The sequence below is a fragment of the Theropithecus gelada genome, chromosome 7b, assembly GCF_003255815.1.
Source record: "Theropithecus gelada isolate Dixy chromosome 7b, Tgel_1.0, whole genome shotgun sequence".
Lineage (NCBI taxonomy): Eukaryota > Metazoa > Chordata > Mammalia > Primates > Cercopithecidae > Theropithecus > Theropithecus gelada.
Window position 1 is genome coordinate 51,852,888 of NC_037675.1, and position 24,131 is coordinate 51,877,018.

At 39.9% G+C, this 24,131-nt stretch overlaps 2 protein-coding genes across 3 annotated transcripts in view; one reads left to right on the forward strand and one right to left on the reverse strand.

Annotated features, from left to right (window-relative positions):
* Positions 1 to 23,216, reverse strand: part of MAP4K5 (mitogen-activated protein kinase kinase kinase kinase 5) — a 107,304-nt gene extending 84,088 nt beyond the window's left edge. The window contains exons 1-2 of one of the 2 annotated variants that reach the window (XM_025390992.1): positions 23,015 to 23,216; positions 22,523 to 22,739 (exon numbers count right to left, since the gene is read on the reverse strand). In XM_025390992.1, the coding sequence (XP_025246777.1) occupies positions 22,523 to 22,630 (108 nt within the window). In that variant the 5' untranslated portion in view covers positions 22,631 to 22,739; positions 23,015 to 23,216. Of the gene's footprint in view, positions 1 to 22,522; positions 22,740 to 22,965 lie in introns of both variants that reach the window. The other variant, XM_025390991.1, reaches the window with a different exon arrangement.
* Positions 23,217 to 23,638: 422 nt separating this feature from the next.
* The window catches only part of ATL1 (atlastin GTPase 1), a 99,673-nt gene continuing 99,180 nt past the window's right edge, over positions 23,639 to 24,131 (forward strand). The window contains exon 1 of the mRNA XM_025390995.1: positions 23,639 to 23,927. The gene's annotated coding sequence lies outside the window, so the exon portion shown is untranslated. The remainder of the gene's footprint in view (positions 23,928 to 24,131) is intronic.

Here is a 24,131-nt window from a genome sequence, read left to right on the forward strand (position 1 = left end):
CAAACACTTGGAACCAACCCAAATGTCCATCAATGATAGACTGGATCAAGAAAATGTGGCACATATACACCATGGAATACTATGCAGCCATAAAAAGGGATGAGTTCACGTCCTTTGTAGGGAGATGGATGAAGCTGAAAACCATCATTTGGAGCAAACTATCGCAAGGACAGAAAACCAAACACTACATGTTCTCACTCATAGGTGGGAACTGAACAACAAGAACACCTGGACACAGGATGGGGAACATCACACACAGGGGCCTGTCGTGGGGTGGGGGGAGGGGAGAGGGATAGCATTAGGAGATATACCTAATGTAAATGAGTTAATGGTGTAGCACACCAACATGGCACATGTATACATATGTAACAAATCTGCACGTTGTGCACATGTACCCTAGAACTTAAAGTATATATATATATATACATATAAAAAAAGCCAGGCAAGAACAGATGCTGGAGAGGATGTGGAGAAACAGAAACACTTTTACACTGTTGGTGGGACTGTAAACTAGTTCAACTATTGTGGAAGACAGTGTGGAGATTCCTCAAGGATCCAGCACTAGAAATACCATTTGACCCAGTGATCCCATTACTGGGTATATACCCAAAGGATTGTAAGTCATGCTACTATAAAGACACATGCACACGTATGTTTATTGCGGCACTATTTACAATAGCAAACACTTGGAACCAACCCAAATGTCCATCAGTGATAGACTGGATTAAGAAAATGTGATGTATATACACCGTGGAATACTATGTAGCCATAAAAAAGGATGAGTTCATGTCCTTTGCAGGGACATGGATGAAGCTGGAAACCATCATTCTGAGCAAACTATCGCAAGAACAGAAAACCAAACCCCGCATGTTCTCACTCACAGGTGGGAATTGAACAATGAGAACACTTGGACACAGGGCAGGGAACATCATACATGGGGGCCTGTCGTGGGGTGGGGGGCAGGGGGAGGGATAGCATTAGGAGAAATACCTAATGTAAATGATGAGTTAACGGGTGCAGCAAACCAACATGGCACATGTATACCTATGTATCAAACCTGCACGCTGTGCACATGTACCCTAGAACTTAAAGTATAAAAAAAAAAGAGTTAGAATCCAAGTGTATTCTGATGACAATATTTCACCCCTCCTTTTCAGAATTCGAGAATTCTCTATTTCATTTTTAAATGCAACAGATACTAGAGAAAAGTATTAATTGCGTAATATTTAACAGATCAGCAACAGTGGTAACTTTTGTTGAAACAGACTAACAAAATATTGAAAACAGATCAACAAAGCAATATACTAGTCCTCTTTCACATTAAATTTCTCCGTGATAATTTTCAATGTAACAGAAGGTGAACTACTACACATTTAATGTCTTAAAGAAATAACCTGAGAGTTAAAATTTGATCCAAGGAAAACAGTAGTATTCTAAACATTCTGAAAAAAATTACCGAATAAAAGAGCAGCCTTAACATGCTTAAAATCCATCGTAAAGAATTGGAATTAAAAAAAAAAAAAAAAACATATTCAACGAACTCTTCTTTTAAGTCACTGATGTCATAATCTAGCAAACATAATAGCCACTTCTATGCCTAAATGTCAGCACCCTGGTTTTCCCTCTTTCCCTATCCACCTAAGTGATCATTTACATTGTTTTTTCATTTAAAATTTTCACTGGAATCCTATAGAAAACAGAAAAACATCTTTGGACATATAGTGTAAGTTTACAAATTGAGAAGAAAGATTTAAGTATAAGTACCACAAAGGAACAAGAAAGTTACAAAAGTACACTCGCAAATTGTGATGGTTGAAAAACTCAAGGTTATACATTTCAGGTAAGGAATACAATGTTCAACTCATATGACATGACTGATGCTAATACATTTCCAACAACAAAATATCTTCAGGCAATTCATTATTCCAAGCAAAAAACGGGCATTTGGGCAATGCATTCTGCCATTCACTGCCACTTACTTTCAGAAACCATAAGAAAATGACTCCATTCTTCTTGGTTGCCAATTATTAAACAAGAGTCAACAACATGAAAAGATCTAATATGTTTCTCTGAGAGTTTGGAACAACTAATTCTGATTTTAGTCAGATTAATCAGAAGTGAATAGCTCAGTCTCAGGTCTGAAAACTGTCCTCATTCTGCTACGTTCTCCTTCCCCCGCCTCCCTCCCCGTTTAGCCTGGTTAACTCTGACTTGTCCTTCAGGATTCAGTTTAGTTATCACCTCCTCTAGGAAGTCTCCCTGGTATCCTAAGGCTGGATTAAGTGTGTTGTCATCTTAGCTCTAAGCATGATCCTTTGAAAGCTGTGCCACATGGTAGATGCTCTACAAATTTGTTGAATAGACAATCATGGTTGTAGGAAGGTTACTGCTCTCTTAAAAAAATTAAAATCTTCAACTAGAAAATGCTATGAAACTGACAATATACTGTTTTAAATAGTCTTACTTTTTTCACTTATGTTGAGTCATATTATGAATTAAAGTATTTTGAAGAAAATTATTTGTAAAAAATTACTACAAAAGTAAGGTTTTGTGGTAGAAAAATTAAAACAATATATAACAAATCAGTAAAAGATGACACTACCCCTCCATCCCAATCTCATCTCCCAAAATAACTATTGTTAATGGTTTAGAGCATATCCTTCCAAACTGTTAATTAGATTGAGTCTTAAGAACACATATGGACAGAACACAAACCTTGATAGTTTGGCAGTTTCTCACAAAGCTAAACATAGTCTTACCTTATGAGCCAGCCAGAAACCCCACTCCTTGGCATGTACTCAACTGAGCTGAAAAGTTATGTCCACACAAAAACCTATACGTAAGTGTTTAAAGCAGTCTTTATTCACAGTCATCCAAAACTGGAAGCAATCAAGACGTCCTTCAATAGGTGAATGCATAAACAAACTGTGGTAAATCCATACAGTGGAATGTTTATTGGAGCACTATTCATGACAGCCAAGACACAGAATGAACCTGGGTGTCCAACAACAATGAATAAAGAAAATGTGATTATATATATATAATATACATAATATATATATGTCCACAAAAATGGAATACTATTTAGCCATAAAAAAGAATGAAATGCTGTCATTTGAGGATGGAACTGGGGGATATTATGTTAAGTGAAATTAGCCAGGAACAGAAAGTTAACCATCACATGTTCTCACTCACATGTGGAAGCTAAAAAAAGTTAATCTCATAAAAGTAAAAAGTAGAACAGAGAATACTAGAAGCTGAGAAGGGTAGGGGAAAGGGAGAGATAGGGAGAAATTTGTTAAAGGATACAAAACGATAGCTAGATAGGAAGAATAAATTTTAGTGCTCTATACCACTACTACAGGATAGCTATAGTTAACAATAATATATTACACATAGTTTCAAATAGCTAGGAAAATACCAAATGTTCTCAACACAAAGAAAGGATAAATGTTTGAGACTATAGATTTGCTAATTTCTCTGATCATTACAAATTTTATGTATCAAAGCGTCACTATGAGTCACTATGAATCACCCATAAATAAGGACAATTATTTGTCAATTTTTAAAAATTAAATTTAATAATAAAAAAATGGAAACCACAAAAAAATATGGAAGAATCCTAACTGCATACTGTTAAGAGAAAGAAGCCAGTCTAAGGAGGCTTACAAAGTGTATGATTCCAACTATATGACATTCCGAAAAAGGCAAAACTACAGAGACAGTAAAAAGCAATGGTTGTCAGGGGTTTAGTGGAGGCAGGAAAGAAACAAATAGGTGAAGCACAGGGGATTTTTAGGAGAGTGAAAATATTCTGTATGAAATGGTAATGATAGACACATGTCATTATGTATTTGTCAAAACCCATAAAACTATACGACACAAAATGTGAATCTTTATGTAAACTATGAACTATGAACTATAGTTAATAAAATATCAATATTGGTTCAATAATTATAACAAATGTACCACACTAATGCCAGATATTAACAAAAGACAAAACTGTATGCAGGAATTCAGGGGTTGGCTAAATGTAATTCTATGTACTATGTGTTCTATTACTCTGTAAATCTGCAGTAAAAAATGAAGCCTATTAATTTAAAGATAAATTATTTTTTAAAAGAATACATTTTCAGACACAATTATGAGCCAATTTTTATTATTAGAATCAACCCATTTATATCACATTTCAATTTAATAGAGCCAAAAAGAAGAGGCAAGGATACCTTGATTTTTTTAGAGACTCTGAGGGGCTCAGAAAGAAACAGATCATTGGAGGATTTGAACAACAATCACAAAATGACATAAAATAAAGATGGTGTTTTACAGTTACACTACGCAGAAGCCAAGTTATATTATATGTAGTTACAGAAGTAAAAAGCAAAAAATACAAACTACAGCTCCCACTGATAGGAATAAATACTTAAATGTCAGCCTCCATTTTGAAGACACATTTCTGTTTTCTCTAAGTGAAGAACTGATGGGCAAATGTTTGTACTCTGTAATTTTCCAGCTGGATTTTTAAAACAGAAAGCAGTACCAGGCTCTTTTATAATGAAAGGCAAAGAGGCTTTCAGAAAAAGAGATCTTCTAAACAGAGACCTTACAGATTCAATTTACTAAAGAGAGCTTTCAGAAATTTAACTATACAAATTCACGCTATAATCCAAAAGAGTTTTGGAGTACCAGTTTTTGAAATCCAACATTTCTTTCCAACAAGTTAAACATGATACTCTCAATTATTTTTGTTTTTAACTTTAACACACAAGAATTGAAAGATCTTGCATTATATTTACAAAAGGAACTAACTGGAGTCCCACGGCAACTACACAAAAAAGATCTGACTATATTTTTGATTCCTATTCATGTTAGTAGGGTTTTGGTATACACTAATACTCAGACTTGAGATATACTAAACACCTAGAAATCTAGTAAAACATAGTACAGTTACAGGTCTTATTTAACTCTTATTAATCAGGAACTGAAATTATTAGGTAGAAAAGATAAACTCACAATAAATAGGATCAATATCACTATAAAATCCACAATAGAATCATTCCAATTAAATTAATTTTCTATTCACATTGCTAATGTATTTCATTTTCATCTCTTAATTCGTATTTCCAAGTCAATTTACTACTAAAGAAGTATTTCAACTCAAGCCCTCCAGTCTTCAGTCTTACTAGTAGTTAAAAGTTACCTATGGATTTCCACTTAAACAAAACAACAAACAAAAAATTTGAAAGATGTTAATTAAGCCATTTCTACTTCATTAATATTATGCAATTGCCAGTTTTGTAAACTATGAACTTTTCTACATGCTGTAAAATTTTTAATGAAAACTAAAAACGAGGAAAAGTCTAAACATTTTACCTACAAGGTTTCAACATAGAATTGGAAGATATGACTCAATACATAGTAATACATCCTAGTATTCATGAAGTTGAAAGGTAATTTTTTATAAACTGGGGCTAAAACAAAACAAAACAAAACAAAACAAAAAACTGGCAAGTAAAGACAGCCATCTAAAAGCTATGGCAATCAAGACCAACATTATGAAGAAAAATGAAAAAGCTCCTGTATTCTACTTCACTGTTCTTCTCATCCTACCCCATATAATTTTCTTCCATCATATTCTTAGGGTCACAAAACTCTTCCATTAAGCCAACTGTGGGCTTCAGTTTTAAATATGCCCCTTTTTTCTATAACATAACATCAGAAAATCCAGACATCTCAATATTTTTAACAAGCTATCTCCAGTGGCCAGTGACTGCTTCTCAGAGTCGTAATTATGTATTCCAGATTCAAGAACATGATCTACAATACAAAAGAAGGAACACACAAGGTTTGAAAAATACAAAACTGATTCATTCACAATAAAAGTGAAAAGTCAATTATGTCATAGGCTATAAAACCTCTATACCCAATACTTTATGGAACATTGCTTTTTCTGTTATTGTTTTGTTTCGTTTTTCTTTTTTTTGAGGCCGAGTCTTGCTCTGTCATCCAGGCTGGAACGCAGTGGTGTGATCTCAGTTCACTGCAGCCTCCACCTCCCAGGCTCAAGCAATTCTTGTGCCTCAGCCTCCTGAGTAGCCAGGACTAAGGCACGCACCACCAGGTCTGGCTAATTTTTTTTCTATTTTTAGCAGAGACAGGGTATCATCACATTGGCCAAGATGGTCTTGAATTCCTGACCTCAAGTGATCTACCCACCTCATCCTCCCAAAGTGCCGGGATTACAGGCATGAGCCACTAGTCCCGGCCGAAACACTGTTTTTAACTGGTTCATTTATTCAACAAACATTACTTAATACTTAACTACGTGCCAGGTACTATGTTAATACTAGGAATGTAATGAAACAAAAACAGTTCCTGTCTTCTGAAAGCTTTTATCAGTGAGAAAGACAGAGAAGGGAAGAGTAAATACCACAAAGTGTGAAAAATGCTCTCAAAGATGATACAAGTCAACCTTGGAGGATTCTGAGCCCAGTCAAACTAGACTGAAGAAAAAGTTTCCAGGAGAAAGCAAATTTAAACTGAGACCTAATGGAAGACTTTCCTGGGAGGAATGGTGGGTAAGAGATTATGGATGGCAAAATTCCAGGCAAAGGTGTAAAGACGAGAAAACATGGGCAGTTTAAAGGAGCAAAACTATCCTGTATTAAGGGAATATAAAGGTATAAAGAGGGAATGGTGAAAGTTAAGATTCCTTTGATGCTCAGGACAGAACGTATCACCCCCTACCTTCCCATAGCTATCATATACTCTTTTTTTTTTTTTTTTTTTTTTTTTTGAGATGGAGTCTCACTCTGTTGCCCAGGCTGGAGTACAGTGGTGCAATCTTGGCTCACTGCAGCCTCTGCCTCCCAGGTTCAAGCAATTCTCTTGCTTCAGCCTCCCGAGTAGCTGGGACTACAGGCACACGCTGCCATGCCAGGCTAATTTTTGTATTTTTAGTAGAGACGAGGTTTCACCATGTTGGCCAGGATAGTCTCGATCTCCTGACCTCGTGATCTGCCCGCCTCGGCCTCCCAAAGTGCTGGGATTACAGGCGTGGGCCATTGTGCCTAGCCAGTCATCCTTATTCCTTTAAGATTTTATGACCCCTGGTTCACAGTTTCCTCTCTATCCCTTCTCTTGTGCCTCTACCACTCTTAGTGACTTCAGTATCTGGAACTACTCTGACTTTTCATTCTCTGACCTAACAAACATTATACTTCCTTCCTAATCACTACCTCCTATCCTTTCAGCTCACTTATTCTAGTCCTCCCATTCCAGCCATTCTCCCACCTCATCAATTTGCCAATGCATTTCTCCATGACCATCAATTATTTCTCTCAACTCCATACATCCTCCCTTACCTATAAGGAGTAAACTTCCTCTTCCCTCTATTGTACTAGCCTGGCAAAATCCTAATCCCGATTAATCCCAATTATCCACTAATTCCACACTGGCATCAAATAGCTATGAGTTACCAGAAAAAAATTATAAAATCATGCTAACTGGTCTTATTTTCAAATCAACACAAATCTCAAACTACAACTTCTCCGACAGGTTTTATTTTCCACTCTTCATAAGAACTATTCCTTTCCTCTTGCTTTGAACTTTCAATAGTCCCTCAGCCTCTTTGTTACCCCCTCTTCTCTCACTTACCAGAACTGATCACGGAGCTGCAGCTTTTCTTTATCTAACATTCACCTATGTAGCTGACCATCTATCTCCCGGGCACATCTCTCCTCACTTTGCTCCAGATTCCTACATCCATGGAAACCTGACAGGCATCTTAACATTAATGGTGTCTAACACAGAATACTCGATTATCCCTCTCCACAAACTTTTTCATTCCCACATATTCCCAATCTAAATCAAGTTTACTGCCTCCACCCACACTCACTTAAGCCCAAAACCCAGGTCATTTTTTCTTTCCTTCACACTCGTCATGTCTGATATATCAGCAAATCCTGACAGCTTAAACATATAAGCCAAATCCATGCACTTCCTTCTATTTCCAGTGCCATACTGTAGTCCAAGCTTGTCTCCACTAGGAACTGGTAAACTATCTGTGAAACATAAAGAAATAGCAAGTCTTAATTCCTGTTCTGGATTGCACAATTGGGTAGAGAGTGGTCCCATTTACTGAGATGACAAACATAGGAGGAAGCACACATGCTGTGGAGGGGAGAGGGATATAGATGGGGGCTCAGTTTTGGACATATTTAAATTTTAACTTGCTATGGAAAACCAATCTAGTGATATCCTAGAAGCCGCTTAACAAGAGCTAAACTGGACTGAAAACAGGTTTGGGCATCATCAACATTACTGAATGCAAGCAGGTGGATGAGATTACTTACAATAAGTAGTCAGAAGAGAAGAGGATCAAGAACAGAATCCTAAAAAATTAGCTACACTTAAGGAATAGTGAAAATAGACAAAGTTAAAACGAAACTATTACGGAATACTATTCTCTGGAATATCAGTTTGCAGGAATTTTTTAAAGTCATCCAATCCAATCTCTCTTTTAAAGAGCAAATCTCTTCTACTTAATCTATGGTGGTCATTTGGTCAACCTAACACATTCATTTTTAGGATAACTGTAGTTGTAAAGTCTTTTCTGTGATAAGCAAATACATTCTCGAATAATTTCTCTTCAGTGGTCTCAGTTTTGGTTTGTAAGGTAACACTGACTTAACCTGCTCCTTCTACTATATGACAAATTCAGATCTCTAAATTCATTAATTTATTCAATAAGTATTGAGTCCCTATGAAAGTCAGGAGGCCTAAGCTCTAACTCTGCTCAGATAAAATATAAAAGTTTGCTTCTACCTACAGACAAAACACGAATTTTTCAATATGCCATGCCATATAAATTCTAGACCCTTCCCACCAGTCTAGTTACTATTTACTTTGACTATGTGCTCAAAGTTTGATATCCAACAAAAATGATAGTAGTTAACAACATTAGATTCATGACAACAAAGGCAACATTTCTTTTTTTCAGGTTTCTGCAAAATTACAATACTTTTTCTTTTTTCTTTTTTTTTTTAAAGACGAAGTCTCACTCTGTCACCCAGGTTGCAGTGCAGTGGCACGATCTCGGCCCACTGCAACTTCTGCCTCCTGGGTTGAAGCAATTCTGCCTCAGCCCCCCGAAAAGCTGGGATTACAGACATGTGCCACCATGCCTAAGTTTTGTATTTTTAGTGGAGACGGCGTTTCACCATGTTGGCCAGGCTGGTCTCGAACTCCTGACCTCAGGTGATTTGCCCACCTTGGCCTCCCAAAGTGCTGGGATTACAGGCATGAGCCACCACGCCCAGCCTACAATACTTTTTTTAAGTTTTAAAAATAAATGTTGAGGCTGGGCATAGTGGCTCACACTTGTAATCTCAGCACTTTGGGAGGCCGAGGCGGGTGGATCACTTGAGGTCAAGAGTTCAATACCATCCTGGCCAACATGGTGAAATCCTGTCTCTACTGAAAATACAAAAATTAGCAGGGCATGGTGGCAGGCGCCTATAGTTCCAGCTATACAGGAGGCTGTGGCAGGAGAATTGCTTCGACCCAGGAGGCAGAGGTTGCAGTGGCTGCAGTGAGCCGAGGTAGCACCACTGCACTCCAGGCTGGGCGACAGTGAAACTCCGTCTCAAAAAATAAAACAAAAAATAAATGCTGAAAGTGTTCTATCCAAAACAGAATGCTATATTTTATCTTCTAGCAAGAGTAAAGAAAGTGCTTCATTTTACTTTTTTTATAAATCATTTTGGGAAAAAGAAACATTTCAGTCACTACATATATTAGTCATCCATCAATTTAACATTGATTCACTGAGCACCTCTGAAGCATCAGGTACCTCAGGTACAAGGATAATATTAGCAGAGTGACAGCAAGGAATTACTAAGATGAATAAAAATATCTGTACCTGCCCTGAGATTCAATAGGGCAGATTTTAGATCCATATAAGGAAGTTTTCTTTAGCAATCGAAACTGTCCAAAAAAAGACCACTACTTCCCAACACAGTATATCCTCATTATTTAAATAAGAAGTTATAAATGACCATTTGTAAAGGACAAGATAGGGGTTATATGCACTATGTGCCAGCCACAGGTTTCCTGCTAGCTCCAAAACTCCTTAATTTTTATTTTATTTTATTTAAGTTCCAGGATACATGTGCAGAACGTGCAGGTTTGTTACATAGGTATATGTGTGCCACGGTGGTTTGCTGCACCTATTGACCTGTCCTCTAAGTTCCTTCTCCTTGCCCCCCACCACCAACAGGCCCTGGTGTGTACTGCTCCCCTCCCTGCGTCCCTGTGTTCTCACTGTTTAACTCCCACTTACGAGTGAGAACATGCGGTTTAAAACTCCTTAATTTTTGTGGAGCAAGTTACTTCCAAGCTGGCTTCCACACAGTTATACAGGTCTGGACAGATGCTTCCTATCCCATGGAAGGAGGCTATAACTGCACAATTTCCCCACTCCCAGGCAGACAGTAAGCCTTCCTTTAGAATGACTCAAAATCTGTTCACATGACTTCGATCTCAGGTCTTCCGCCCAATCTATTAGGATACTCATCTGTCTCTGAAAAGGCTTCTCCCAACTCTTTTCTAACACACATTGATTTTATTAAAAAGAGAATTACTTACAGAGGATTACTTAAATTGAACTAATTATCTGGAGGTCTTAATGGCAAAGGAAAGAGAGGAAAGGGCTTGAGTTTCAAGGTAGGGAAGACGTGAACTCTCAATCACTGTTGATGGGCGCAAATTTTTGGAGAATAATTGGTCAAAATTCACCAAAACCTTTAACACAATTTAGGAAATTTGGCTCTAGAAATTTATTTAAAGAAATAATTAAGATTGTGTGAAAAAAATTTGTTCAAGGATACCGATCCCAGCATTATTTACAAAAAAGAAATATTGGAGACAATTGCTTGTATGTTTGTATACAATGAATTAAAAATTATATAACTATACAAGAAAATAATACACAAGTATTAAATATGTATATTTACTGACAAAAAGTTGCTATATATTGTTAAATTTGAAAGCACATTATCAAATATACGTCTATATAATGTATACTGTATATTATTATACATATCTATTCTATGATTTACACGTATGTCCTTAATATGAATTTTTAAAAGTTGGGAATGTTTATCTCTTGGTAAAGGAGACACAAGTAATTTTTCATTCCAAATAGTTTTAAAAATGAACATGTATCACCAGGTACAGTGGCTCACGACTATAATCCCAGCACTCTGTGAGGCCGAGAGGGGCAGATCACCTGAGGTCAGGGGTTCGAGACCAGCCTGGCCAACATGGTGAAACCCTGTCTCTACAAAAATACAAAAATTAGTCGGGCGTGGTGGCACGCACCTGTAGTACCAGCTACTCGGGAGACTGAAGCAGGAGAATGGCTTGAACCTGGGGGGTGGAGGTTGTAACGAGTCGAGATTGTGCCACTGCACTCCAGCCTGGGCGACAGAGCGAGACTCCATCTCAAAAAATACATAAATAAAAATAAAAATAAAAAATGAACATGTATCACTTAAAATGTATTTTGAAAATAAAAAGGTAGGTAAAAGGAGGCTATCTGTGCTGAGGCAAGAAAGGGAGAGACAAACATATAGGAAGGTGAGTCCTACCTGTAGATCTTTACTACTACAGAAAGAATAACAGAAAACAATTCCTGGAAAAAACTGGTAAAGGACCCAAACATCTCCAGCATGTATTATAATGACGAGCCAAAAGCTGAAAATGCAAAAGTTGTTCATCAAAAGATGTCTTTAAAAATATACTGAGTTACATATGATTCTTTCTGATTTGGATACATGAAGGGTTAATAAGAGGGTCAAGAAGGCACGGGGCACCTACAAAGGGGATACATGTAGGTGAGAAATAACACATTGATTCATAAGACAAAGCTGGGGCTGGGCATGGTGGCTCACACCTGTAATCCTAGGACTTTGGGAGGCCAAGGAGGGTGGATCACGAGCTCAGGAGTTCAAGACCAGCTTGACCAACATAGTGAAATCCCGTCTCTATCAAAAACACAAAAATTCGGCCAGGTGTGGTGGCTCACGCTATAATCCTAGCACTTTGGGAGGCCAAGGCAGGCAGATCACCTGAGGTCGGTAGTTCAAGACCAGCCTGGGCAATACGGTGAAACTCCATTTCTACTAAAGTAAGAAAGAAATCAGTCAGGCATGGGGGCATGCGCCTGTAGTCCCAGCTACTCAGGAGGCTGTGGCAGGAGAATTGCTTGAACCCAGGAGGCGAAGGCTGCAGTGAGCTGAGATCGTGCCACTGTACTCCAGCCTGGGTGACAGAGCAAGACTCCATCTCAAAAAAAAAAAAAAAAAAAAAGACAAAGCTGGAAGTCACAATCCTTTTCAGGTAGTCCTAATTATCCTAAATCAGAGAGAAGCAAACAAAACTAGCTAGTGCTACTTAAGGCAGGTTATTCCATCTGCGGGAAATAATTCACATTTTGTAATTTATAACAGCATTACAGAGCCTAGTTTATAGGACTCAGTTAATTAACAATAAACATGAATCTAAAGTTCCAACAAAATGAGGACAAGAGAAGGCAGAGCAGGAAGAGTATGCAGCAACCAAAAACGGGACCATTTCTGTTTTTAGCTGTTTGTATTGTAAGGTGGCTATCGGCAAAGTCATCTTTCTTTTTTTTTTTTTTTGAGATGGAGTTTCACACTTGTTGCCCAGGCTGGAGTGCAGTGGCTCACTCTTTGCCCACCACAACCTCCACCTCTTGGTTCAAGTGATTCTCCCGATTCCAGCCTCCCGAGTAGCTGGGATTATAGGCGTCCAGCATCACACCCAGCTAATTTTTGTATTTTTAGTAGACGGGGTTTCAACATGTTGGTCAGGCTGGTCTCGAACTCCTGACCTCAGGTGATCCACCCACCTTGGCCTTCCAAAGTGCTGGGACTACAGGTGTGAACCACCACACCCGGCCAAAGTCATCTTGATAGCAAAGGTAAATCAAGTCTAGGCTCTGAATGGAAACAAGAGCGTCAGAGTAATGACCAAGTGATAACCAGGACGAAGTGCATCTGAAAACTGGTGCTGAGACCTTAAGTTTTATGTATTCAAATCAGTCCATAAATCCCTCATTTCTCAGCACAGGGGTGAGGTTGCTAAGCCTCATCTGACCATAATATGTATAGTGCCTATAGCGTGGTAGACAATGTGTTAAGGACTATGTGTAGAGTAGTGAATTTAAAGATGCAGTCCTAAGGTGGCTTGGAATAATGGAAAGAGCAGAGACTGTGGAATCAGAAGATCTGGATTCAAGTCCTTACAGTGCCATCTACTAACAGTAAGATTGAGGGTAACAGTAAGTTTCTTCGTGAGTAAAACAGGGATGATAGCACATCTGTTCCACCTACCTCACTAGATTATCGTGTGAAACAAATCACACACTGATCATGAGAGGGTTATACAAACATTAGTCATTCTTAGTCATGTTAATCCTATTTCATTTTCATAAAAATGTTGGAAGGTGGGGGCCAATATGACTCACTAGCCCAAACACCTCTAAGGTCCCACATCATCATCTCAAAATCTCCATGAGAGATTACATTTAACAGAAATAAAATTATATTAGGCCTAAATTCATCTTGTACTTCTCAGAGAGTCATCTACCCTCTCGAACTTGACCAATACTTCACGTCACTGGAAAGTAATAGCCTTCTAGTAACACTCTCCATATGCAAATACTCAAAATAGTCCAATATCACCAAGTGATTTATCTTAGTCAAAGTTCTCAAATTGACAACAAAGCCCCGAAAACACAAGTATCACTTGTTAACAGAGTTTGTGTTTCTCTTTGTGTTCTTGGTCTGAAACCACAATGTTAGTTCACAAGTGAAACCCTTTTAAATGTTGAAAGCAAAACTAAAAAAAGAAATCTAAGTCAATCTGTATTCTATCCCATTTGTCTTCATAAAATACACTGGAAATGATGATCAAAGTGAAAATGCTAAAGCTATGTAAACAAAGAACTAGAATACTAGATGAATAAGCCCAAGGTTGCAGCTGTATCCACAAGTCAATTTGGGGACTATGCTAGTAATGCATCACTATACTTGCACTAGAGACGGCACTGTTTTATGTCTATCTTCACCAAGTTGAAAGTACTTTAAAGACTTCTGTTACAGTTTTCAGAACATGTATGTTGCTCCCAGGTATGGTTCAGAGCTTCACATTCACCATCAGAACCATATTCTCTCTTTAGGCAGTCACAAAATAAGCCTACCTCTGAACAGTAAGAAAAATATATAATAAGATTTTACCCAGATGACTTATAAAATAGTAAATATCCACAACAGTAACACATCATCCCAATAAAACATGTTTTATTTTTGCAGTGACCTTATACAACATTTAACATAACATTTATTTAATAAGAAATATAATTTAAAATAAAGCTTTTGAAGGACAATCTTTCATCTCTTATTTTCTACTGTTAAGCTATTTTTCCAAGTTATTCACTCTCTCACTCAAATATGAAAACCAGGAGTGTCTCATAATGTCAGACACAGGACACAAAAAGGACAGTATATTCACATAGTTCAACTGTGTTACTATTAAAAAATAAGAAAGTGGGTAATGTTTTAATATCAAATGTCAGAGAAATAACAACACATACATACATTTTCTATTACCTTCAGATTTTTAGGCATTGGACTAGACTCTTAATATTTAAAGATCAGAGTATACTGGTAGAGAGAAGACATAAGAAACAGCTATATTTTCTTTGCTTACAAATTTATGCTTAAAAACGTAAGACTTGGTAACCTACAACCAACTGCTGAACTTAATTAAAAATCACAATGGGCCGGGTGCAGTGGCTCACACCTGTAATCCCAGCACTTTGGGAGGCTGAGGCGGGCGGATCACCTGAGGTCGCGAGTTTGAGACCAGCCTGACCAACATGGAGAAACCCTGTCTCTGCTAAAAATACAAAATTAGCCGGGCATGGTGGCACATGCCTGTAATCCCAACTCCTTACTTACATGACCACTATGTTGCTTACTCCTTCAAGGCATATTTATTGAGCACATACTATATCCTAGGCAATATCCTACTATAGGTGTGTCAACAGTAGACATAAGATCTCTGTTCTCATGCAGTTTGAGTCTACCAGGAAGACAAGCAAAAATGAGTAATAAATGATGAGTATCATGATAAAAATGTACATAGAGCTTTGAAAACATACAGCTGCTAGATGTGACATACTCTAAGAGACAGAAAAGCCCCCTCCTCCGCTCCGCCAAGAAATGTAATGTTTAAACAGAAACCCAAAGAGCAGGCAATAAGATGGAAGAGAAAGAGTGTTCTAAAGGAATACCTGCAAAAATCTGAAAGACAGAGAGTAGAGTGCATATAAACAACTGAAAGTTCAGTATGAATACGGTATTGGGATAAGCAGGGCCTTAATAGGCATATTATTCTAAGACTTTATTCTACGGACAAGGGAAATAAAGGAGATATGACACAAAACTTCAGATTTATAATTTTTGGAGAATGAATTCATTTTCCTCATTGTAGTTAGAGCAGACAGGAACAAGAATGGAGGCAGGAGATGATAGAGATGATCTCTTGAAACTTTTGGTTCTTATGAAAAGAACTTCCTCATACCGCTCTGTTTCTTCTCAGACACCTTCAATGTATTATTTTCTCTGCCACCCCTCTAAGGTTACAGCCTTTCCTCAGCTCTCCTACAAACTCTCCTGGGTGACCTCACCTATATTTCACACGTACCACCCATAAAGTGATGATGACTCCCAAACCTGTATCCCCAGTCCAGAACTCTCAAGGCCAGAGTTGCATTTCCTACCACCTACCAGACATATTCACCTATGCAATGCCTTATGTTCAAAACCAAACACAAAATCCAGACTCCACAAATTTGGTATTTCCTAACTCTGTTGATAGCATCAATGTAGTCTCACTCAAGCCAGAAATTCTAAATGCCATCAATTACCCTTCTCCTCCTCCCCGTCCACCTCCCCTGCCCCCCCATTACCAGGTGTTTTTGATCCTCTTCTAAATATGACTCAAATCCATCCCTTCCTTTCACCTTCTATACCACCGCCTAAATTTCGTCTTGCATAAGCTCTCATCTGGATTATTCAGGAACTGGTCTCTATATTTCTGGCCACTTTGTAAAATCTATACACTACACTGTAAGATATTTCCTCCTAAAAAGTGTTTCCCTAGGCAGGGCACGGTGTACTCACACCTATAATCCCAGCACTTTGGGAGGCAGAGGTGGGTCAATTGCTTGAGCCCCAGAGTTTGAGACCAGCCTGGGCAACATGGCAAAATTCCATCTTCAAAAAAAATAATAATAATAATACAAAAATTAGCTGGGCATGGCAGTGTGTGCCAGTCCCAGCTACTCAGGAGGCTGAAGTGGGAGGATCACTTGGGCCTGGGAGGCAGAGGGTCTAGTGAGCCGAGATCATGCCACTACACTACAGCCTAAGTGACAGAGTAAGACCATCTCAAAAAAATAAAAATAATTGAAAAGGTCCAAATTCTTTGATATGACACACAGGGTCCATAAGCTGGTGTTTCCTGCCAGAAAATAGCCTCTATTCTCCATCTATAAAAAAATAAAAATAAATAATTGAAATGACATCTCTGCCAGATGTCACACTGAACCTGGAATGAACACAAATGCAGACCTCTCAAAACTCATCACAGTTTCTTAAGCCTCCAGGTGTTTGCACATACCATTCCCAAAGTCTGGAATATCTTTTCCTATCTTCTCTACCTAGAAACCACTGGTCTTCTTTTAAAAATCCAGTTAATGCCCCTTCCTCTGTTAATCTTCCTTGGTTCACACTCCCCTCTCTCCCTTCTTTCATCCCCAATACAGACAGGGTTGGGCATTTCTTCCACTTCTCTTCTATGGCACGTAATTTTCTAACAAATTATGACTGCTTACATGCCTGTTTTCTTTTTTGTTTTTTTGAGATGGAGTTTTGCTTTTGTTGCCCAGGTTGGAGTGAAGTGGCGCAATCTCAGCTCACTGCAACCTCTGTCCTCCAGGTTCAAGCAATTCTCTTGCCTCAGCGTTCCAAGTAGCTGGGATTACAGACACCTGCCACCATGCCTGGCTAATTTTTGCATTTTTAAAGAAGACAGGGTTTTGCCATGTTGGCCAGGCTCAAACTCCTGACCTCAGGTGATCCACCAGCCTTGGCCTCCTAAAGTGCTAGGATTACAGGTGTGAGCCACTGTGCCTGGCCACGTCTGTTTTCTTGACTAAACTATATGTTCCTTATTGATGGTGTACTTTCTTTATCTCATGTTTGCATCCCCATACCCTAACACATTGTCAGCACCTAATAAATACTTCTTTAATGAATGAATGCTTATTATAGAAGTGTGATGATACATTAAGCTTTGTCTCTATAAAATGGGATCTTGGGATATGTTTCAAAGTGCCTAAAGCCATTCCAGAATGGTGACTCTTGGATGGAGGAAAGCAAAGTGAAGGCATACATAAAGGAGATTCCCCATAGCAGACCTACCTCATCTAGCATCCAAAGGAACCCATGTTAGTGACAAGACTACATGACAAAGACTTCTACACAAATTATAATATCATTTATAATTGCAAAAAAAGTTTGAAAACGAGAAATAACAAATATGCAACTTAGAATGATTAAATGAAGGTTCATTCAATGGATCCTTTAAAAATAGTACTTCAGACAGGGCGCGGTGGCTCACATCTGTAATTCCAGCACTTTGGGAGGCCGAGGTGGGCCGATCACAAGGTCAGGAGATCAAGACCATCCTGGCCAACATAGTGAAACCCCATCTCTACTAAAAATACAAAAATCAGCTGGCTGTGGTGTCACATGCCTGTAATCCCAGCTACTTGGGAGGCTGAGGCAGGAGAATTGCCTGAACCAGGGAGTCAGAGGTTGCAGTAAGCTGAGATCGCACCACTGCACTCCAGTCTGGCGACACTGCAAGACTACGTCTCAAAAAAAAAAAAAAATTCTTTTGTGTGATTACACCACTGTACTCTAGCCTGGGGAACAGAGCAAGACCCTGTCACCAAAAAAAAAAAAAAAATTAGTACATTTGTAGAATATTTAACGACTAGGGAAAATGCTGGTCATTTCAATCAATCAGAAAAAAGAGTTATATCATAATCCCAATCATAAATTAAATATAAAAAATATTTTGGAAATACTGGCTTAAAAACATTTAGGAAAAAAGCCTGAAATAAACTGTATGAAATTATTAGCAGTACTTATCTCTCATTAATTTTCTACAACTAATTTGTTCAACAAATATTTATTGAGCATTTCTTTGTTACATTACAGAGATGTGCAAGAGACATCTGTTTCTGTCCTCTGGGAACTAAACATGTTATTCTTCTATAATCAATCAGATAAAGCAATAAAGGTTAGAAAAAAATTCATGGGACTGCCCAGTCTAAATTTATATTCTATGAAAAGTAAAAATAATAATAAATAAAAATAAAAAGCCAGATTCCCAGAACTTCTCTGAAATCTAGGCTGGAAACAATTTTGATACAAATATTTGGATAAGGACTGCCCAAATGGCTTGTACTACTGATTATGAACTGTATCATGATGCTGTAGTTGTTCTAGATCCTTGTGGTCAGAAGGTAGTTGAGAATCTAAATCTCCAGATTTATCCTTCCTGTTGGCAAATCTAAATTTTTACAGTAATTACAAATAAAAGCTGCTTAGTTGAAATTTAATCCTTCATCCACCATCCACCAAATTTCTTTTGTCTTCTGTGTTTCTTTCCCCTCTACCATTTCTTGCTCCTGCCCTCAATGATTCACTCCATTTATCTAAAAGAATCCTTATGTTCCTCCTCTTCTTTCAACCAAGGAACAGCCAATATAAGATTGAACTCTCCCTCTTGGGGATTCTCAGGAAAGATGGAAGCTTCAGAGGGGATGTGTGGTATTGATGAACATAACATCACGAAGAATCTGAAAGCCATAGTCCTTTTAAAGCTCCTGCTTCAAAAGATACCTAAGGTGTAAAAAAAAAAAAAGTGGGGATAAGTCCAGGCTTGGTAGCTCACACCCATTAACCCCAGCCCTTCGGGAGACTGAGGCGGAAGGATCACACGAGGTCAAGAATTTGAGACCAGCTTGGACAACATAAGAAGACCCTGTCTTTACATTTAAAAAAAAAAAAAAAAAATTAGCCAGGAATGTTGCCACACACACTTGTAGTCCCAGCTACTGTGGAGCCTGAGGAGGGAGAATCCCTTAAGCCCAGGAGTTCAAGGCTGCAGTGAGCTGATCGTGCCACTGGACTCCAGCCTAAAGAGCAAGACCCTGTCTCAAAAAAAAAAAAGGGGGATATTATCTGAGTAGAACAGTGGCTAATTTACCTTTATTATTCTTTACTGTAGTTATTTCACTAGTTTATATCCTACATTGAAAATACTTCTAAAACTTCCTAGGATTTTCAGCTCATCAGAAACACAGTGATAAATAGTAAAATTACTCTAATTGCCCGGAGCTTAAAAAAATGCAGCACTATAGTTTCAGGTTACATGTTTTTAGGCATACTAAGGAGTAAATTTAAACTGACAAAATTCTATAGGACTTAGATCACTGATAGTGGATATACTATAAAATAGTTTTTCAGAAATATTTCCCCAGAGAACTCAAATAGTTGAAATGTGTAATAAAAATACACATGCAGGGTATCATTAGAAAGCATCATAGGGCCGGATGTGGTGGCTCATGCCTGTAGTTTCAATACTTTAGGAGGCTGAGGCAGGCAGATCTCAGGAGTTCAAGACCAGCCTGGGAAACATGGCAAGATCCCCTCTCTACTAAAAAAAATACAAAGATTAGCCAGACATGGTGGCGCTTGCCTGTAGTGCCAGCTACTTGGGAGGCTGAGGTGGGAGGATCACTTCAGCCAGGAGGATTGAGGTTTCAATGAACCAAGATCGCCACTGCCCTCTAGCCTGGGGGACAGAGCGAGACCCTGTAACTAAACAAACAAACAAGAAGGCATTACAGGAATACATAGAGTACTAAATGCTAACTTAGTGTTATGTCAAAAGCATATGCTCAGAGAACTAGGTGACAGAGTCTGATATTCATTCATTCATTTATTCATCAAATTTTTAGGAAGTACTCTGTGGTAGGCATAATCAGAGACAGAGCAGTGAAGAGATTAAAATCCCTGCCATCATGGAGTATTTTAGTAAATCAAGATAAATAAAAAACAAGAAAAAAATAAGTAAAACATTTTGTTGGTGATAAGTACAAAGCAAAATTTAAGTAGAAAAAAAGATTTGAGAGGGTGTGAAGAAAAGGAGGAAGGGAGCAAGCCATACAGTAGGGGGTGGGGGGGAGGGGGAGACATTATGAAGAGAGGAAATAGCAAGAACAAGGACCCAAAGATGGGGAGATGCTTATTATGTTTAAGGAGCAGCAAGCAGGCCGGTGTGACTAGAGCAGAATGACTAAGGAGAGTGGTAGATGAGGCTGAAAAACAAGGGGGAAGGGCTAGGTCTTGTCCAGGAGCATTTGGGTAAGGTTTTCATGGACAGGTATTATAGCAACAGGTGGAAATGGAGGGGTGGAAGGTGATTCCAAGTAATTAGAACAAAGGAAAACAAAAGACAAGGAGCTACGAATGCCTTAAGGATGTTTAGAATCAGAGGCTGGCCTAGTGTGCAATGAATACACATGTAAGTGTGAGGAAGCAACATTGTGAGAGTAGGGGACCATGTGTTAAGGGGTGAAGGTAGAGGGTGATGAATATTCAGTTTTTGATCCTCTGTTTGGGAACTGCAGAAGAGAGACTAGGGCAGGAAGGCACCAGGGTAAAAGGCAGGCATTAGCTGCCCCTTAAATATAATCTTTGCTTTTTTCCCTGGCACGAATAAAATTCTGCTCCAGATAGTTGCTTTAGTTACCATATCTATGAAGAAAAAGGGTGCACGTCTTAAGATCTTTGTGGGGAAAACACTCCTAAAACTTTATTGTAGTAGGGAGAAGAGAATATATACAACAAGTAGAATTTATACTATTGTAAATTAACATGAACTAAACTGAACTGGTCTAATACACAGTGAATCATAAGACAAAGATGACTAAAAAATGAGACTGAGAAAGGAAACAGGAATTTCAATTTTCTAAAGAGCATTCCACAAAATGGCTAATCCTTGGATAAACAACTAAGTTAACTACCTCTAGTTTTACATAAAGAAGAGGAGGATTGTTACAATCATACACGTTGAGTTCAAAGGTATTCAAAAGGTAAGAGCCGGAGCCTTGCTCAGAATTCATCACCTCAGTACCTCTAGCAGTGACTGGTACAGAAGACTCGAATGCTTGTTTAAGGAATAAAAAGCCTATCCATTACAGTTTATCTCAGTAGAATCGAACAGTGCTAGGGCTGTAGTACCACCACCTTGAAATGGTAATATTAATAGGGAGGAAATTAAAAGTAAGTAGAAAGAGGGGAACCACCTGTGCAAAACAACAACATAACTCCAGAGGAATCTAATGGTTAATTACCCAAATGACACAAAACCATCTCAGCGGATATGCAGAAGTGTTGTTTGGCACAATGGGATATGTATTATGATCAAATCTAATAAACAACGCTATTCCCTTTTTGGAACACACAACAAAAAGCATAAGGCAATCTCAATCTCTTTCCTCTGAACCATTCAATAACAGCGGATTTGGGGAATTGGGTTTGCTTCTCTACAATGCTTTTTAAAATCCTAAATTAGGAGTAACTCACTCTCATCGTTTGTCTTAAGTATTACAAAAAAGTACAATACAAAGACATCAGCTCATATCCACTCATGGTTATGGGATGTTAGAAATCCCTGAAAGGAACCGCTAAAGTAAAACAAAACCCAGCAAGTTAATATCACATTTTTATCGTCAACCAAAAACAAACGATCAAACTTCCACCAGGAAAAGCATCTTTTTATATGGGATAATGTTTGCATACATGTCACCAATATTAGTTTGTTTACAGTTAAAGCTCAGAGACAGGGTTTTATATGACTTTTTAAGCCAAACTCATCCATTAAAACAATTTTTTTTAAAAAAATGCAAATGTCTGAATGTCAATATTTTTTCCTATCTTCCATGAAGCATTTTTCCATGCTAACACTAGAGCATCCTTCGGTGTAATTCCACAAGCAGATTCAAATTCCCTTCAATACCATAAACAAGCCCTATTAAAAAGCCTTTAAACCACAAAAAAGTGCAACAGCGGTTTGCAACTGTGTGGTTAGTTCTGCTTGTTGGTAGAGATTAGCATAAGCTACGAGTCGAAGTTGCTCAGAACCGAGTAAAAGGGACCTCGGCCGCTTTCCCCCCTAGAGGCAACAATAAAAGCATCCTCCTCTCGCCCCAATACTTCGCCCCAATACTCGTCCCATTCCCGGGACCCAGTCGACCGCAGGAAAAAAAAGCAGGGCCAGCCTCACTTACCTTGTAGACGTCCCCGTAGGTGCCGCTGCCGACCCTCTGGACAAGCTCGTAGTCCTGCTGCGGGTTCCGCCTCAGGATGTCCGCGGCAGGCCGCAGCGGGGCCTCCATCTTCGCTTAGGGCCCGGCCCCCGCCGGCTCAGCCGGCGGCTCCCCGATTCCCGCTAACGAGCACGAACGGCGCCGCTTCCCAACATGGAGCCTCCGCCGGCAGCTCCGCCTGCACGAGGGACGAGCAAAGACGGGTCGGCGTCGCGGGCTACGACCCCTCGCGGCCCGGCCCCTTCCCTTCCGTTCCGCCAGCGGCCGTGGAAGAGAAATGGGCCTGGAAGGGCCCCTGGCGCCCAGTATCCCTGTTCGGGCTGCAGCCCTTCCCCCTCCCCGGCCGCCCGCGAACTGCCCGACGGGGCCTCCCCGCCCGCCGGGGCCCAGGGCCGGCTCGTTACCTGATGGGGGCGGCCCCGCTCTTTGTTGAGCGCGGAGCCCGGGACCTACTTCCTAGACCGCACCCGCGTCCTCCTCCCCCGCGCCGACCCGCACCTCCGGGTTTGCCGCCGCCGCCGCCGCCACTCAGCTGCCGCACCGCGCGTCCTCTCGGGGGCGGCGGAGGCGCGTACGGTCGCCGCCGCCGCACCACGTTCCCCACCCGGGGCTGCGTCACCGGGAGACACGTTCCCAGCCAGCATGGGTCGGCGCCCAGCGGCCCGCCCGAGCGCTCCGGCCGCGGAACCAGAGTGCCGCCCTGAGGCCTGCTGAAGACACCACACCCTCCCGACCGCGCCACCGCGCCCCCCTACCCGGGCGCGTCATTGCAGGGCCTGGGCTGTCTCCCTCCCACTCTCAGAAATAAGGGACACCCCTGGGCATTCGTGGGCCAACGGGCCTTGGCTAAACCGTCCCCACATTTGTCAGGTAGGCCTGTAGGGTAACGAGTAGAGGAAGAAGGGCGATGGGAACGTAGCCCTCAAGTTAAACACGGAAAAGATACGTTAAGGGCACCGGGCCAGAAGTAACCTGGCAGCGGGGCGCCAGGGAAGGAGGTGGGGGAGTGCCAGGTTAACTAAGTCCCGGCACACCCTACTGCACCTTCCTGTTTTGCAAACCATTCCCGGTGGTACCAGTTTGAGACTGCACTGCACACCTGCACAACCTGTCTTCTACTTAGTTCTTCTGAGACATTTCTGAAAGTCTGAATTCCTAGGACTGCTCAGTGGCCTTTGTCCCTGTTGGCCACACGCAGTGTCTTATCGCTGGTATTGCACCTTTAACAGATCAGGAGTTCCGAAAAAGTAAAACAAAGTCGGGGGTCACAGACTGGTTCTGGTTCTACCACTTCCTCAGTATGTGCTCTGGGACAAAACAGCGTATTTGACAACATCTCAATGTCCTTATCTGCAGCTTGAAGAGGGTAAGATTTTGCATCTGACACACAGGAAAGTGTTTATAAAGCGTTTTACAGGATTGTAAAGGGGGTTATCGAATATAAGAGGTCTTAAAATACTTAATGCACAGCATATATGGAACAGGAGTTCGGGGAAGTAATTTGGCTGATATTTCACAAGCTGTTTGCAGTTTCAGTACCAGTCTTGTTCTGAAGGTAGAAAATTAAGTT